Here is an 18,102-nt window from a genome sequence, read left to right as displayed (position 1 = left end):
CTCCTCTCCTCTCTCTTCTTGAAATCTTACAAAAAAAAAAAAAAAACTAAAGCCCGAGAGGCGAGAAGTCACTTTTGAGTCGTGAAATCACACTCCTCTTCACTAATTAGAGGTTTTGACGAAAATACCCTTCAAAGAATTATAAACATTATGAAAATTTGGAGGGTATTTTGGCAAAACAGTTCGGATTGTGACTATCCAATGGAAATCTGTTGCAAGCCCATATCCAATCCAAAAATTTTCGGAGCCTACATTTGATGATCCAAAATAGGCCCATGGATCATATTGATATGTTTAGATCCTGTTCATTAAAGTTTGGATTCGAAAGAACCATTGGACCATCTGGATCCATTGACACCCCTACGCCCATGCGTAATTTGGTATCAAAGCATCAATCCATTGCATGGCCCATGCGTTATTTGGTATCAGAGCCTAGGAAAACAAGAATTCTATCTTCTTGTAATCTTGGGTTAGCAAATTAAGAGCCGTCACCATGTCTCCATCACGAGCGGATTTAATCGCCGAGATGTTAAAAATTATAATTGAGATGGAAGAACGAGAACGGATTCACGATGAACGACTTCAAGCTCATATCAATGTACTCACAGAGCAAATCAAGGCAGGAACTGATGGATTAGACCGGCGTGTTGAGGAACATAGTTTAAGCGAAGCAGTTTCTCCAATTGTCATTGAAGATCCACAGACGCCAAACGAACACCTTGAGGATTCCCTTGCGGAAGATACAATTCAAAAAGAAGAAGATCCGCTAAAAATAGATGAATCGCTTGAAGATGACCACGAATCGATTGAAAGCGAGCTCAAAGTCATTGATGTTGATCAAAGTCAAAGCTACTTTCTGCCTTCGCCACCAAAATTCGAAGACTACATCGAGGGCCTACTTTTCAATCGAATCAAATCCCACCGCCAGTCGAAGCGTGCTAGAGTAATTGCCCGGTGGAAGTATCTAATTCGTTGGAAAGGCCTCCAATTTGAAGTTGGAGCAAAACACGGAACGGATTTGACTGAATCAATTGGTACTCCAAATGCCGAAATAATCCTTGATTCGAACTCGTGGTCGAGTTCTTTTCAAGAAAGGGGGGCTGATGCAGGTGCATCTCGCACATCACGAAATCAACGGTCTATGTTGATCCACATGTTTCAAGAGTCCTAGATTAGCTTTCTCATCCATATCTAGAGTTTTTAGGAATTTTGATTTTGTTTTGGAGTCTTATATGTTGCACAAACATTAGAGAAGATTTAGGAGATATTTTAGGATTTTAAATTGGGCTATTCACTCTTGAACGTCCAAGGTGAGGAGAAGTTTTATGAGTTTCTTTTATTTTCTAGTTTTAGTTGAAATTAGGATAGAAGTTTTAGTATGATCAAGATTACTTATTCAAAAGTCTATAAATAGACTTCAATGTAATTAGTTATTTACAGCTTTTATGAATTAAAATTTGTTGCCTTTCCGTTGTTGCCTTTGCGGCAAAATTTGTTCGCTGGAGAAAGAGTCATGTGCTGCTATCTCTACAACAAGCCATCTGCTGCTTGTTTTTGTCACCTCAATTCAACCACCTGCTGTTGAATATTTCAAATACAAGCTTCCGCTAGTACGCACCTGCGTTATTTGGTATCAGAGCATCAATCTGTTGCATCGCCCATGCGTTACTAGCATCCATCACAAAAGGCATTTCGTGGATGGGCTGTTGCATGTGAGAGCAGCCACCTCATGAATGAAGGCAAAATCTGCTGAAAAGTGAGCCTGTGTGTTTTGTGACTATTTGCATTGTTTTAGTTATTAGGGTGGTGAACGGTGACATGATATCATCTTGTATCCAAACCCCGTACCCTAAACCATCAACCTTGTAATTCACTTATTACCACTAATCCTCTATCAACCCTAGATAATTCCCAATTCGGGTTCCGCCGGTTAGCTCTTCTAGCCACCATGAATGGAGCCCAAGAAGCCCATTTGCTTGTCTCGGCCATGGACCCTAGCTCGTTCGATGAGTGAGCCAATGTGGCATGGGCTGATTGTGTGGAGCTTTTCAAAGATACCATTAGCCTTCTTAATCGCTCGCTTGGGTCTATTAATCCAAATAGCTTCGATGACACTCAAACATGGCTACGTGCCGCAACTGCCAACAAAAAAAAACATGCGAAAACCGTGTCGCGGAGTTTAATTGGTCTTTCGATATTATCTCCTTGCCTTGCATTGGGGGCAATTTCTCAAAATTGCTTAGCAACTCACTTGCTATACATTAACAAGGCAGCAGGTTTGTCAACTACCACTTTGTCTAGTAAGTCGGGTGGGGGACAACGGTTGCTTTCTACTTAGTTCCCGGATTGGGTTTCGGCTACTGATCGAAAACTTCTTCAGTTGTCAAGCACATCCATACAAGCTGATACTCTGGTGGCGAAAGACGGGTCAGGAAATTACAATACCATTTCTGAGGCTATGGCTAGGGAGTGGGACAAAAAGATTTGCTATCTATGTGAAAGCCGGCATTTACAACGAAAACATTGAGATTACAAAGTCCATGAAGAATTTGATGTTCATCGGGGATGGAATTGATGCTACCGTCGTTACAGGCAATAAGAATGTTCAAGATGGTTCCACAACTTTTAGAACGGCGTAAGTTTGTTAATGAACCTCTAATCCTACGGTTTTTTTTTAATCTTGTTAACTGGCTTCAAGTTTCGTGCTCATATCAAAGATAACTAATAGCCCCTTTGGATACCTCTAAAATTTATTTGCATATAATCTTATGTTGGAAAATAATATTTAGATTATGGATCTGATCTATGGTTTATTGGAACCCAAAAAATCTGCAACTTGAAATGAAAAAACTCTTTCTGTTTGGAAATAAGAAATAAAATAGAACTTATCTGTTTGGTTGAAAAACCCTTTGGAAATCGGATTGAAAAGTATAAGGCTGAATCGTGCCACTGGTCACTCTCCTTAAGAATCGTATCCGCCCCCTACCGGTGCAACCGGGATTTGCGAACCGACGCTCCAAGATAAAACAGCCGAAATTGGCCCCAGTCCACGTGCACCCGCTGACTGGTCTACCCATAATCACCAATGGAACTGTGCTCAGAATGAACGGAACGAAGGAGGAAGAAGAACATAACATAAAGTGCAAAAACGTCTGTGTAATTTTCTGTCTTCAAAACAATCTGTCTCGTCCCCTTTTATAGACCAGAAAGTGTCTGTTGGGGAGAGCCACCATTAAAACACACCCTTAAAGGCCAGTAACGTTTTTCTCCCAACAGTCATTTTTGTGACCGTTGAGATTTTAAACGGTTCTTTGCAATTAAGGTGGTGTGTCCATATCAAAACCAAAGGGTAAAAATTAAAACGGTTTTTTGCAATAAAATAACCTTTTCATTTAAACCCAAACCCAAACCCGGACCTCGGACCACGGGCCACGGCCCGGCCCGGCGAGGCGAGGCGAGGCGAGGCGCGCGTGTTTTTTACACATGGGCTTGTGCTCTTCTAAAAGCCCAAGACCCAACAAATTCTAAAGCCCCTTGAAGGCTCAAGCCTTTCTCCAACTCTCCATCTTATATGGATGAGAAAAATTCTCTCAAGCTCCTATGTGGGACTATTTGTTTTGCCTTGGTTTAGAGAGCACAATGTTCACACACACATCAAGGTCTTGGGTTCAAGTCCCCATTCATGCAATTGATTCTAGTTTTTTCAAAGGAGGGGGAGAACTTTAATTTGAATCTTCCCTCCAAATTTTAAACACAAACCAAAAGCATCTTTGACTTTTCTATTTAAATTATTTAAAAGTGTCCAACAATCCCCCACAAGATTCAAAATACAGTTACAGTTTTGAAAACGGAAGTATCTGAGCACATTAGAATAATAGAGCGGGTTCATACCTGTGTCTTTTGGACTTCAACCGATATTTAGGATAAACAGATTACGTTACCGAGTACGGGTAGAGTTAGACTCCTTCAACCTTTCCTCGTTGGTGTAACCGAGTAACCTGTCACCCACATCCTACCATCGATTCCTTGGTGATTCAATCACAGTTTTGGAATATTTTGGCCTTGTTCCTCTCTTGGTTCTCATGAATGTTCTAGAGAATTACTCGTTAAATTCTCATAGGAGGCGGCCTTACTTCCACATTCACTTAGGTCAGTCATCAAGTATGCACTGCAAGTAACATACCACCCAATATAGGTTACGAACTGATTAAGAGCCTATAACTCATCCTTTCTCATTTGCAGTGAACACTATCTTCCAACATTTTGCACCTAGGAGTAGGGGGTGATAGTGTTAACAAACCATCTGGTGACTTGTTAGTACCCATTGAACCAAATTCTAGGGATCTCCTTTCACATTGGTTGGGTGTCCATCACTAATGGTTCATGCCACGAGCTTTAACCCCATTCCTTGTGATGCCTCATAAACCACCTTGTTTATCTGTGGCTTTGTCAGAGAATCTGTCAGATTCCTCTCCGACCTTACAAAGTCGAGTGCTATTGTTCCCTCACTCAAGTTTTGCTTTACCAAATTATGCCTCAGGCGAATATGCATTCTTTTACCATTATAGGTCTTATTTTTTGCCTTGGCTAAAGCAGCTTGGCAGTCACAGTGTAGAAACACCGAGGGAACTGGCCTTGGCCATAAAGGCACATCTGCCATAAAATTCCTGAGCCATTCAGCTTCAGCTCCTGCTAGGGCTAAGGCTATAAATTCTGCTTCCATAGTGGAACTTGTACTACATGTTTGTTTAACCGATTTTCAAGAAATCGCACCACCACCAAGGGTGAATACATATCCACTGGTAGACACTGAATCTCTTGAATCAGAGATCCAATTCGCATCACTATAGCCTTCTAAGACAGCATGAAACCCCCTAAAATGCAGTCCAAAGTTCATTGTACCTTTTAAATACCTCAACAACCTAGTCAAAGCCCGCCAGTGTTCATGTCCTGGTCTATGTGTGTGTTGACTGAGTTTTCCAACTGCTAGTGCAATGTCAGGTCTAGTACAGTTTTCCATAATACAGCATCTGGAGAAGTTACAGCTTCAATATAAGTTACAGGATCTCTATCTATTAGATAGGTAAACATCACATCTCCTAGATTTGTTTCTTTCCTTTGTTTTTTACTTCTTCTAAGTTCTTGAAACTCAAGGTCCAATTCCTTTTCAGTTTCAGTTTGATTTCTTGAAACATTACTAGGTTCTTTAGGAATTTCTTTCTTCATAGGGAAGTGATCTTCAAAGAACTCAACATCCCTAGATTCAATAATAGTGTTATATTCTAGGATATTTTCAACTGATTTCAAAACCAGAAATCTATAGGCAGTACTATTTTAAGCATATCCTATGAATACACAGTCACAAGTTTTAGGTCCTAGTTTTCTTTTCTTAGGTTCAGGTATTCCAACCTTAGTCAAGCAACCCCAAACTCTTAAGTGAAATAAACTAGGCATCTTGTTATGCCATAAATCATATGGTATTTGACCCTTCTTCTTTGGAGGTATCCTGTTATATATATAACATGCCGACAGAAGTGCTTCCCCCCACAAGTTTAAGGGTAAACCATAACTTATTAACATAGCATTGAACATATCCTTTAAGGTTCTGTTCATCCGTTCTGCTATACCATTTGATTCAGGTTGGTATGGGGCTGTGGTTTCATAGATAATACCATTATCATCACAGAACTTAGTTATAGAGTATTCTGTTCCTCTATCTGTTCTAAGTCTTTTAATTCTTTTATCTAACTGATTTTCCACTTCATTTTTATATTTGATAAAGGCTTCTTCAGCCTCATCTTTAGATCTAAGAAGGTATACTTTAGTGTACCTAGAGTAGTCATTTATAAAGGTTACATAGTACCTTTTACCTCCTCTAGATTCAAGATTTCTAAAATCAGCTAGATCACTATGAATTAGCTCTAATAATTCAGTTTTTCTTTCAACAATAAAGTGAGGTTTCTTAGTGAATTTTGCTTCAACACAAATTTCACATTTTTCTTTACTAGGTTCAATCTTTTCATTTATTAAACCTAAGTTGTAAAGTCTTTTAATATAAGGTGCACTTCTATGACCTAGTCTACCATGCCATATATCAAAAGATTCAACTATGTATGCAGAAGAAGATGGTTTTTCATTCATAATTTCAAGTACATTCAGTACAAACAAACCATTGGCATTATAGCCCTTTCCTACAAATACATTACTTTTACTAAGGATCGCCTTGTCTGCTTCAAAAGTGAGCTTTAGTCCATTTTTGTTGAGGAGCGCGCCAGACACCAGGTTCCGCCGTATATCCGGCACATACAACACTTCTTGCAATGCAAGTATCTTTCCGGAAGTTAACTTCAGAAGGACCTTGCCTTTGCCCATGACTTTCGAGGTCTGTGAGTTGCCCATATAGACCTGATCTCCTCCATCAATTTCCTATCACATATTTTCTATTTCCAGCATCCTCTAATTCATATTTAGTTACTATGGCATTCCAAAGATTAGCAGCATGCTCATAGGAATAATAGATATTATAAAGTTCATTGGACAAACCATTCAACAAATGATTTTTGCAGATATAATCTGCATTATCCCAATCAGCAGTTTCTTCATTTGGTTTTGGTTGGGTAAGGACAAAAGCAACACCAATTTGTTGCAAAGCAAACAAGATCTGTTGTTTCCACCTTTTGTAATTCAAACTAGTTAGTCGTTCGATTTTTGAAAAATCAGGAACAGTATTGAGAATTCTGTTCCCAACAGGTGTTCGAACGACAGAATTTGGATTGGAATTCTCAGCAGAGATGGGAAGAACAGAAATTGGGTTTTGATTATCAGAAGCCATAAGATCAGATCTGTTTGGATACGATTCTTAAAACTGTTGGAAAATAATATTTAGATTATGGATCTGATCTATGGTTTATTGGAACCCAAAAAATCTGCAACTTGAAATGAAAAAACTCTTTCTGTTTAGAAATAAGGAATAAAATAGAACTTATCTGTTTGGTTGAAAAATCCTTTGGAAATCGGATTGAAAAGTATAAGGCTTCGTATCCGCCCCGTACCAGTGCAACCGGGATTTGAGAACCGCCGCTCCAAGATAAAACAGCCGAAATTGGCCCCAGTCCACGTGCACTCGCTGACTGATCCACCCAGAATCACCAATGGAACTGTGCTCAGAATGAACGGAACGAAGGAGGAAGAAGAACAGAACAGAAAGTGCAAAAACGTCTGTCTAATTTTCTGTCTTCAAAACAATCTGTCTCGTCCCCTTTTATAGTCCAGAAAGTGTCTGTTGGGGAGAGCCACCATTAAAACACACCCTTAAAGGCCAGTAACGTTTTTTCTCCCAACAGTCATTTTTGTGACCGATGAGATTTTAAACGGTTCTTTACAATTAAGGAAGTGTGTCCATATCAAAACCAAATGGTAAAAATTAAAACGGTTTTTTGCAATAAAATAACCTTTTCATTTAAACCCAAACCCAAATCCAAACCCGGACCTCGGACCACGGCGAGGCGCGCGCGTGTGTTTTTTACACATGGGCTTGTGCTCTTCTAAAAGCCCAAGACCCAACAAATTCTAAAGCCCCTTGAAGGCTCAAGCCTTTCTCCAACTCTCCATCTTATATGGATGAGAAAAATTCTCTCAAGCTCCTATGTGGGACTATTTGTTTTGCCTTGGTTTAGAGAGCATAATGTTCACACACACATCAAGGTCTTGGGTTCAAGTCCCCATTCATGCAATTGATTCTAGTTTTTTCAAAGAAGGAGGGGGAGAACTTTAATTTGAATCTTCCCTCCAAATTTTAAACACAAACCAAAAGCATCTTTGACTTTTCTATTTAAATTATTTGAAATTGTCCAACATCTTATATTCAAATGAATTTGAAGTTACATTTGGAAGGAATTGACTGAGGGAAATATAATCTTATATTCAAAATTTATTTGCATATAATCTTATATCTTCTCAGCGGTCACCGGCGATGGCTTCATAGTTCACAACATGATGTTTCAGAACACAGCCGGACCACCGAAGTACCAAGCGTCGCTCTTCGATCAGGCGCCGATCTCTTAGTGTTCTATAAATGTAGCTTCAAGGGCTATCAGGATGTCTACTCACAACGCCAATTCTATAGAAAGAAGGACATATATGGCGCCATCAATTTTATATTCGGGGAAGCAATCGGCGTCCTTCAGAAGTGCGACATAAATGTAAGGAGACCAATGAGCAACCAAATGAACATGGTGATGGCTCAAGGACGAACAGACCCCAATGAGAACACCGGGATTTCTGTTCACAATTCAAATGTTACTGCCGTATTGGGCTTTTTACCGGTGCAAGGCTCCTTCATGACATATCTTGATCGGCTATGTCAAAAGTATTCGAAGACAATTATCATGAAAACAACTCTACATAGCTTGATTGATCCAGCGGGATGGCTAGAATGGAGTGGGAACTTTGCTTTAAGCACTCTCTGCTATTGAGAATACATGAACGTAGGTGGTGGTGCTTCCGGCGGCCTAGTGGAGTGGGCTGGAAATCATGTCATCATGAGTGCGGCCGAAGCTGGAAAATTTGTTTGATTTTGATTTTCAAAATCATAATTTTTTAGTCAAAATATAGTATTTTAAAAGATTTTCTGAAAGTGCTTTGGAAAGGAAAAACTTTTCTTTGAAAAAAGTAGCTTTTTACAAGAGAGTGTAGAACTGCAGTGAAACAAAAGTGCCACATGGGAAGTAGAGAAAGAAAGAGATAAGCATATATAGCTTTACACACATATTACAGGATTTGAAATCTACTTTGGCAAACCCAAAATTACTGATTCCAGTAACATTTCTCACACTCTTACACTCTCTTAAATCCCCTACGAAGTTGTTGTTTACTATTTTAAAAACAAACACTTGGGTCCCAAGTTATTCTGCAGAAACAAGCACTTGGGTCTCAAATATTTCAACTATTCTGTTATTTTGCAGAAACAAGCACTTGGGTTTCAAATATTTGACAAATTCAAGGGTGATTCGGGTTTGGTGCCGTTTAGTACAAAACATCATCAAGAAATCCAAGGGTGATTCGGGTTTGGTGCCGTTTTAGTACAAAATGTCATCAAGAAATCTAAGGGTGATTCGGGTTTGGTGCCGTTTAGTACAAAACGTTATCAAGCATTTGGTTTGGAACCAAGTTTCATTGTATCTTGGAGATGAGTCTCAAATATCTACTTTGGCAAACCCAAATTTACTGATTCCAGTAACATTTCTCACACTCTTACACTCTCTTAAATCCTCTACAAAGTTGCTGTTTACTGTTTTAAAATACTTATCTTATGTATTCTGTTATTCTGCTGAAACAGACACTTGATTCGTATATTTCAAGTATTTTGTTATTCTGCAGAAACAAACACTTGAGTCTCAAATATTTGACAAATTCAAGGCGGGTTTGGTGCTGTTTAGTACAAAACATCATCAAGATATCCAAGGGTGATTCGGGTTTGGTGCCATTTAGTACAAAACATCATCAAGCATTTGGTTTGGCACCAAGCTTCATTGTATCTTGGAGACGAGTCTTAAATATTTCAAGTATTCTGTTATTCTGCAGAAACAAACACTTGGGTCTCAAATATTTGACAAATCCAAGGGTGATTCGGGTTTGGTGCCGTTTAGTACAAAACGTCATCAAGCATTTGGTTTGGAACCAAGCTTCATTGTATCTTGGAGACAAGTTCGCGGTCCCACACACAACTGGAGGGGGTGAAAATCGTCTTACGGAAGCGAGGACGCACCTTGAAGCATCACTATTCTACACATCCCCTCCATTATTTTCCAACAAAAATCGCTGCGGGAGGCTTCTTGTCGTGGAATTCGTGGATTCCGGCTACCGCTTTTCCTTTCACTCCATGCATTTGAGATGGGTTTTTGTTCTCTTCAAGACTCCGGTGGCTTTCTATTCATTTTTTTATAGTGAATGAGTGTAATTGTATGTAGAGGATATGCTTGTGAATTTATTGCCTGTTAATGTCAGAGAGAGAGAGAATTGTCATCTGTCCTGTTAATGTCAGAGAGAGAATTGTCATCTTTCTCAATCCTAATTTGTTCGCGTTGATTGACTTAATCTCTGTAGACCTTATTAATTTGTATGCAAAGGTTATGCTTGGGGAGTAGGAGAGGGAGAGAATTGAGAGGGCATGAGTGAGGAGATGGTGCCAATTGGTTGAAAATAAGAAAAACAAAATTTCTATTTTGAGTAGAGTTTTTCTTTGACTTCGTTTTTTCAGCTACTTCTCACCGTCATAGTTGTCAACCCGTGCCCCGAGTCGTAACTCGTAAGAATTTTTGACAAGAATAGAGATTTAGTTAAAAAAATATAATTATATATCAAAAGATGATGCGTGTAAAAAATATAACCCAATAGCACATAGATAAAGAACTAAGCCAAAAACATAAATATCTATATGCTTGTAGCTTGCATGCACAAAAACAATTAACTTCTAAGTTCCAACTTCCAAGTTTTCAACCTGCAACCTGACTTGACTCGTAAGAGTGTTATTTTTCGAGTAAACTCTCAGCGACTCGTTCGAGTCACCAGACAACTCGGATGAGTCTTCAACGGAGGCGAGTCATCCATGCGACTTGACTAGGGAGTTGACTCATACGACTCGTAAGAATTTGATGGCTATGCGAGTCACCCATGCGACTCGCCTCGAAAGTCCGATGACTCAAGAGTTGACTCGTACAACTCGTAAGAGTTTGACAAATATGCTCACTATATCTCCTCATTCATGCCCTCTTAATTCTCTCCCTCTCTCGACCTCCCTGTCCCTCTCCCACCGCCTGATAAACTAATATTTCACGGAAGAAACTTTCATGTCAGCCAAACATGTCCTATCGAACACTATGTAATTTGCCCATAAATAAAATCTCATTTATCAAGGTTAAATCAGCTCGAGAAAATCAGGATTTAACAACACCTCACTAGTCAAAACTTTTTCTCTCAATAAAGAACAATGTCAATCCTTTTTAAGCAAAAAGACAATCAAAACCTCCATAGCTTCTTCTAGTATTACAGCCGACCAATGCATGCGATGTTGAAGAGAAAAAGTCGAATTCACAATAGTGAGACAATAAAACAAAAGCACCTTTAGACAAACTATATTGTGATGCATCATGTTTCAAATCGCACCAACCCAATCCCCATCAACACCGAAAGGTCAGTCAGTTGTCCACCTTATCTCCTCTAAAAATAAAATAAAAGGGCCCCCAATAACCTTTTCCTAGTAATGGAAAAAAAATAAAAAAATCTCAAAGGCATGTTTGGCAACATGAAAAAAAAACATGGGATATTTGTGTAAGAAAGGAGCAAAGATGCCGGGGGGGGGGGGGGGGGGGGGGGGGGGGGGGGGGAAGAGATTTGAGGGTGTGGGAAGTGATGAGAGCATCTGATTGGGTTGGAAAACAGGGAAAATAAAAATCCCAGTTAAAACAGGAATTTATTTTTCTTTGTTCACCAACTCATCACATGTTCTCCGAGCAATTGAAAAAATATCTAAACTTCAACAAGAGCCAAATACTTTCAGAAACTAAGAAAATGTAATTACAGCAACTGAACCAACCCCCATTGAATGCCTCTCCCCTTCCAGCCAAAACCAATACACAAGTTATTCATCCAAAACTACACTAACCCCCTTGTATCAAAAGGGGGGGGGGAAGGAAAAACTGCTATAGAAAAAGAAAAACAACATACACAATTGCTTACTAAAAGAACTCTTAAACTATGCTTAAACAACAACAAACATCAAACTAAACAGATAAAAAAGGACAAAGTAATCGAACCTTCAATCCAAATGCGAGGCCTGTGGGTGTCCGGATCCATCACCAGACTCAATTTGCCTAAACGACCCATCTGGGTCATCAACTGGATGCATGTTCTGATCTCGTTCTTGGTGTAGGCTTGAATGGCAAAGCTCTTCCATCCGCTGTACCACCTCCGACATTGATGGGCGCTTATCTGGGTACTGTGCAGTGCAATCTATAGCGAGCTGTAGGAGTTGAACCATATCCTCCTCAACACTTTGATACCTCAGAAGCTCGAGATCGAACACCTCTGATGTCCACTCTTCTCGGACTACTGACTGGACCCACCTTGGAAGGTCTACGCCCTCCTCGTTTAGAAGGGCATGAGTTGGGGCTTTGCCTGTTAGAAGTTCCAACAGAAGCACACCAAAGCTGTAGACATCTGCCTTTTGGGAGACCTTGCGGCCATCTGTCACCTCTGGTGCACGGTAGCCATCAATGCGGTTGGGTGTGGGGTTGGGGCCGACGAGGTGAGCAAGACCAAAGTCAGATACGCGAGCATCGTATGATTTGGTAAGGAGGACATTGGAGGACTTGATGTTGCCATGAGATACGTTGGGGCCTTGTCGGTGAAGGTATTCGATGCCACGGGCTGCACCAAGAGCAATACCGGAGCGGGTCTCCCAGTTCAGGGGTGTTCTTCCTGCTCCTCTATTCCCTGTATGAAGATAGGAAAGAAAAAATGGTCAGAAAAATGCTTTGATTTCCTTTTTTCTTCATGGGTTCTGACTTTTAAAGCTGTTTATGGTCTGAAAAATGCTATTTTTTGAGGTCTCTCTCCAGGGTTTTGAATTTGAAGATGTAAACAGAATGGCTCTCTGGGTTTTGAATTTGAAGATGGTCAGTTATGGGTCTCCTGTGTTTAAATATGAAGGTAGTCAACAAAATACTTATCCTACTTTTAAATTTTGGAATTGTGATTAAAATGTGTCTAGCCTTGGGGTTTTAATTTAAAGATGTCAACAGAATGCTTCTATTTTCTTTGAAGTCTCTTTCCCTGGCTTTTGAATTCGAAGATGAAGGTATGGGTGTCCCGTGTTTGAATTTGAAGGTAGTCAACAAAATACTTCTCCTAGTCTTGAATTTCGAAAATGAGATTAAAATGCTTCTAGTCTTGGGTTCTGGATTTGAAGACGATAGAGTTGAGTTGTTAAGGCTTGGCCAGTGCACTATTCATCCCATGGATAACTTGAGTTTCGGGGATAATTGATGAGTTCAAATGGTCCTAAACATAACCTACAATAGCAATAATGCAATGCTCATAACCTTCTGAGCAAATGGAAGCCATTCGGGACATTCAGCAAAGCTAATGGCATAAGTCCACAAAAAAAAATCCACTAATCCAACGGTTAAGAAGATCTATGCCACTGTTAGAATAGTGCCTATCCAGGAGGGAATCCATCATTTTTTTGACAGCACAAGGGGCAGTGAAAAGGGTAACTGTTTTGACAGTAGAGGTGATTTTTATCCAACAAATTTGAGCCTATAGTTCACTCAATGGATTCATTTGAAGACAATTTCAGATAAAATGCAACTTCACAAAAATAGAAATATAGAAGATAGGGTAAGGAACCAGAAAAGTAAAACAGAAACAGAGGGTGTATCTATCAAAATATAAGGGAGTAAATCAGTTCCCTTCCAAAAATATAATTTCTCCCTACACTGAATATACGACAGAACAAAACAAACATGTCAATCTATCTTCTTTGCATCCAAGATATGAGACAATTTCATGTGGAACTCCAAACAAACCCTTCCAAACAAAAAAATATAAACAAATTCTAATCCCAAGTTCCCAGCTATATCCTCTTCAAAGAAAAGCACAGAACATATTGACCACTTCTTCCACATAATAAAGGGGAGAAAAGACCACATAAGGAAATAAAGACAACTAACTTGTATTTTTCTAAAGTGTAGCAAATAACAATAAAATAAGGCTATTGATGTTGACACTACCATGTTTTGATAATTGCACTAACTCATCTTGTCTTTTATTATTTAAACAGCTGTCAAATGTTATTACCATTTCCAAAAAGCTCTAAGAAGCCAATTAAAAAAAGAAAAGACAAGCCGAATTTGTGCAAGTATTAAAACACGGTAGTGCCGCTATCAGTAGCCTAAAATAAAGGGAATCCAGAAAGAAAAACTGGACCCCCACCTCATTTCTCCCAGTTACAGAGGACAAATACCAGAGACCTAAGCAAAGGAAAAATCTGAGAGAAAAAAAAAAAACATAGAATCATTGCCTCCATTCATCTGAAAACTTAAAACTCAAAACAGCATCAGTTCAATTCATATTCAAGCAGTCCAAAACTCTTCTTTAGAACATAATAACTAATGAAAAAAAAAAAAAAAAAAATTGAGAAAAACCCAGAACTCTTCTTTCACATAACAACACAAATCAGACATTATCATCCCTAAAAACACATACAAGTATAAACCCAAAAAAGCAAAGCATCAAACCATTCCAAAAAAGTAAAAAAAGAAACAGAAAAACAGAGAAAATGGGGGAAAAAAAAAAACTCACCATGCAAAAGAGCAGAGAGACTCCCCATAGGCAAATAATCATAAACAAGAAGCTTCTCATCCTTACTAAAATAATAAGCTCTCAAAGGAACCAAATTCTCATGATCCATTAATCCAACAGTCTCAATCTTCTCCCTAAACTCATCTTCCAAAATACCCACATCCTTCAATCTCTTCACAGCCACAACAATCCCAACCTCCAAAATCGCCTTATAAGCAGTCCCAAAACTCCCTTTCCCTAAAACCTCAGCAGAAGCCCTCAACAAATCCTCCAAATCAAAAACCCTAGCACTCCCATTTCCAACAAACACCAACTTTTTCACACTATTTCCTATCATATCCCCTCCTTTCACACTATTTACCATTATATCCTCTCCTCCCCCCAATCCACCATTTACACTCCCATTTTCTCCTTCTCCACCCGATTTCTCTACCGGAAACTCAAACTCAGGCGGCTTCGCCTCAACAGATCTAGTTTTTCTAGCACCATTTCTATCTCTCCGGCAGACAATACAAATGATAAGAATTATAAACATAAAAGCCACCACAGATCCGATTGCAATTCCGGCAATCGCTCCGGCCGAGAGCTTCTTATTCTTCTTCATTGTTCCTTCGCTGGAGCAAGCAATCATCGGACCTCCGCAGAGCGAATTCCCTTCAAACGAATCGATCTTCATTCGCCGGAGACTTGCCGGAATCGATCCATTCAGTTGATTAAACGATACATTAAATTGAACTAGATTTGGAAGGTTTAGATCTGGAATCAAACCAGATAACCTATTTTTCTCTAGATAAAGCGTTCCAAGCCTCTTTAGTTGGTTAAAACCTGCCGGAATCTCGCCGGAGAAATTATTTCCGGCGAGATTTAGTCTCACTAGATTCTTCAACTGGAAGAGTAATGCCGGAATCTCGCCGGAAAATTGGTTACCTTGGAGATAGAGGTTTCTTAATTCCGTACAAGAGGATAAATCGCTCGGGATTTGACCAGTCAACGCGTTGAATCTCAGGCTGAGTGTACGGAGATTAGTGAGGTTTCCGATGGTTTGTGGCGGGATGTTACCCATGAGGCCGGTGCCGGGGAGGCGGAGGACTGACACGTGGCCTGACTCGCATTCGACACCTGGCCATTTGCATGGGGTGTCGGTTTCGTTCCATTTGAGGAATCTCCCGACGGCTGATTTGAGGGAGAGAAGAGCGGTTTTATCAGATTCGATGTCTGGTTTTGCGTGGTGGAGGAAGAAGAGAAAGAAGAAGAGAATGAGGAGGCGAGATGCCATTGGCGGTTTTGGAAAACCGCTTTTTTTAATGTTAAATAGTGGTTTTGTGGAGTAAGATTGGGAGAGTGGAGAGAGGGATAATGGAGTTCATGGTTTGTTGTTGAATGTGAGAGAGAAGAGAGGATAAAAGAGAAGAGGGGGGTTTGTACTTAAAAACCCAAACCCTAGTTTTGGGCTTTTTTGGCCTTTTTCTTTTTCAGTGGATTTAGGAAATACAGGCCAACTGTTAAATGCTTTATATACACAAAAACAGTCTTCTGATTTGACATTTTGCAGATAGAGTCCTCAAATTGAGTGTATTTTGATAGTTTTCGACTCATAAAAAGACCAAAATGTCCTTCTACTTAAAAAGATATTTCGATAAAAAAGGGTAGGTCCCACCAAGTCAAACTCAAACCCATGCATTAGATGGGCTCCACTATTTTGCTTCAATTTTTGACTGGGTAGGTCCCAACATCTCCACTAGTGCCCATGTTAAGGCAGGGATGGTGGGACCCACCATTTTGGCTTTGAGTAAGGCAGGGCCCACGATTTTACACCCATGCATACGATGAGTCAATAATGAACGTATATGTAGGAATGGTATTCCCACGCCCTTGATTCAAAACATACCATTGCTCATTGCTGTACAAGGTTATTTTTATCTTTTCACCAATAAGGACCATTCTTTTTATGAGTCGAATACAATCTACGGTCGGTATTTTGGTCTCATGACCCGATTTGCAAAATTCCACAAATGTTTGTACTCTATTTGCAATTTGTCAAACTAGAAGACTCCCTTCTCGGAAAATACAAGCTGGATATTTCATTTCTTTTTTCGAATACATTAATTATTTATTGGAACAATTTTCAACGGGGGACAAACATTAGGTGAAATTATCAACAGTAGCCATGCTTTTCAAAAATTATCAGCAAGGGACAAATGAGATCTTGTCAGTAAAAGTTGGACGAAAATGTCCTTTGGCATTTTCAACGTGTTGGTTAAGAAAAGGGCATTTTCGTCCATTTAATGACAAGACCTATTTTGTTAAAAACATGAGTCGTGTTGATAATTCCGCCTAACTTTTGTTCCGCAATGGTAATTTGTCCTTATTTATCTATTGAAGCCGAGTTTTCAGGCGAGAAGATCGTTTTTTATTCGATTCAGAGATATCTGACAGTTGCGGACATGTCGAAGACAGACAAAGTAACAATAGTACAAATACAAGCGATTTTTTATTTTCTCACGATATGATAAAATATTGCCGCTCTTTATCGTACGAGAAACATAAAATATCGCGGCTTTTTATTGGAGGAGAAATATGAGGGAGTTAGGTTAAAGTAGTTTATCTGACAGTTGGTTTGTCCGTTTGGCGTAGAAAATCACCGATGTTAACGTGTCAACGGAGGGTTATAAAAATGTCTCCATGACGATTAATTGCTTTTGCCTAACGGCAAATAGCGCCGGTTTGACCTTGACGAGTTATTTTCTCTATGTTGTGGGCCCACATGGGCCTGTAGCTCGTATGTTACACGTTAACTTCTCTTTTTTTGACTCATCTGAACCGCTCATCTGGAGGGCCTTGCTTGGAGGTTAGAATTGAATGATTACCTTGAATTTTGGGCAATACTGGGCAGATGGAAAATAAGGGCCTATGAGATGAACGGTTCAGATCAATCAGAGGTAAGACACAATTAGTGGTACTATTTATTATAATGAGATGGCAAGCGACTTGATGGGGATAAAATCTGATCGCACCATGTGGCGCAAAATCCAGCCAGCGACACACACAACGACATATCAGAGAATGCCACAGTCGCATCACCCAACCTTTTCCACGGCCAAGTTCGACTCAGACTGGCCTCCACTCCTCTGTAAATTCAGGACCTAAGAGGAGCGGAATGGTCTTTTGGATTGTATGTCACCGAATCCGGGGTCAATAGAGTTGAAAGAAGCTACAATTTGTAAAATCACACTTAGGGGTGTAAATGGATATTCGAAAATTCGATTACCGTCCGCATCCGAATCAGTTTAAAGCGAATATTATCCGGATCCGTTTCAAGCGGATATTATCCGAATCCGTTTATGAGATATCCGGCTCTTAGCGGATGCGAATCTGGTAAATGATATATCCGATCCGTTTAACATCCGAATCCGAGAAGCATCCTTTTTATTTATTATTAATAATATTATTAATATTTATTTTTAGTAATGACACACTTGTTTCTAAAAGAAAAGTGAATTTTCCTTTTAGAAAAAAACAAAAGCAAAAAGTGTTTTGGGTAGGAAATGAAGTAATCTCTCATTTTAAGGGCATTATTGGAGTTTGACATGGCTTCTTTATGAAGCAACAAATGTGGCCTGTAGGATGTCATTTTAAGAGACAAATGAATGATGGTGATTGAAAAAAGATGTCATAATTTCTAGAGAATTCTAGAGCAAAAAGGCCATAGTCATTGATGGTAAATGGACGGCTCAGATCAAT

General features: G+C 39.5%; 1 protein-coding gene and 1 pseudogene across 1 annotated transcript; one reads left to right on the top strand and one right to left on the bottom strand.

Moving 5' to 3' along the window:
• The first annotated feature begins 493 nt into the window (after positions 1-493).
• LOC143864032 (putative pectinesterase/pectinesterase inhibitor 17) lies at positions 494-9,890 on the top strand (annotated as a pseudogene).
• A 1,642-nt stretch (positions 9,891-11,532) lies between these two features.
• Positions 11,533-15,834, bottom strand: LOC143863655 (putative inactive receptor kinase RLK902). The gene is made up of 2 exons (XM_077374389.1): positions 14,362-15,834; positions 11,533-12,492 (listed from the first exon to the last, which is right to left on the bottom strand). Exons 1-2 carry the CDS (start codon positions 15,635-15,637, stop codon positions 11,816-11,818), a joined length of 1,953 nt encoding a protein of 650 aa, XP_077230504.1. The 5' UTR covers positions 15,638-15,834; the 3' UTR covers positions 11,533-11,815.
• Between the last annotated feature and the right edge of the window lie 2,268 nt (positions 15,835-18,102).

Source organism: Tasmannia lanceolata, unplaced genomic scaffold (genome assembly GCF_043159265.1).
Source record: "Tasmannia lanceolata isolate RefF3 unplaced genomic scaffold, GAP_Taslan_0.1 ptg000044l, whole genome shotgun sequence".
Taxonomy (NCBI): Eukaryota; Viridiplantae; Streptophyta; class Magnoliopsida; order Canellales; family Winteraceae; genus Tasmannia; species Tasmannia lanceolata.
This window is presented reverse-complemented; position numbering and strand designations above follow the sequence as displayed.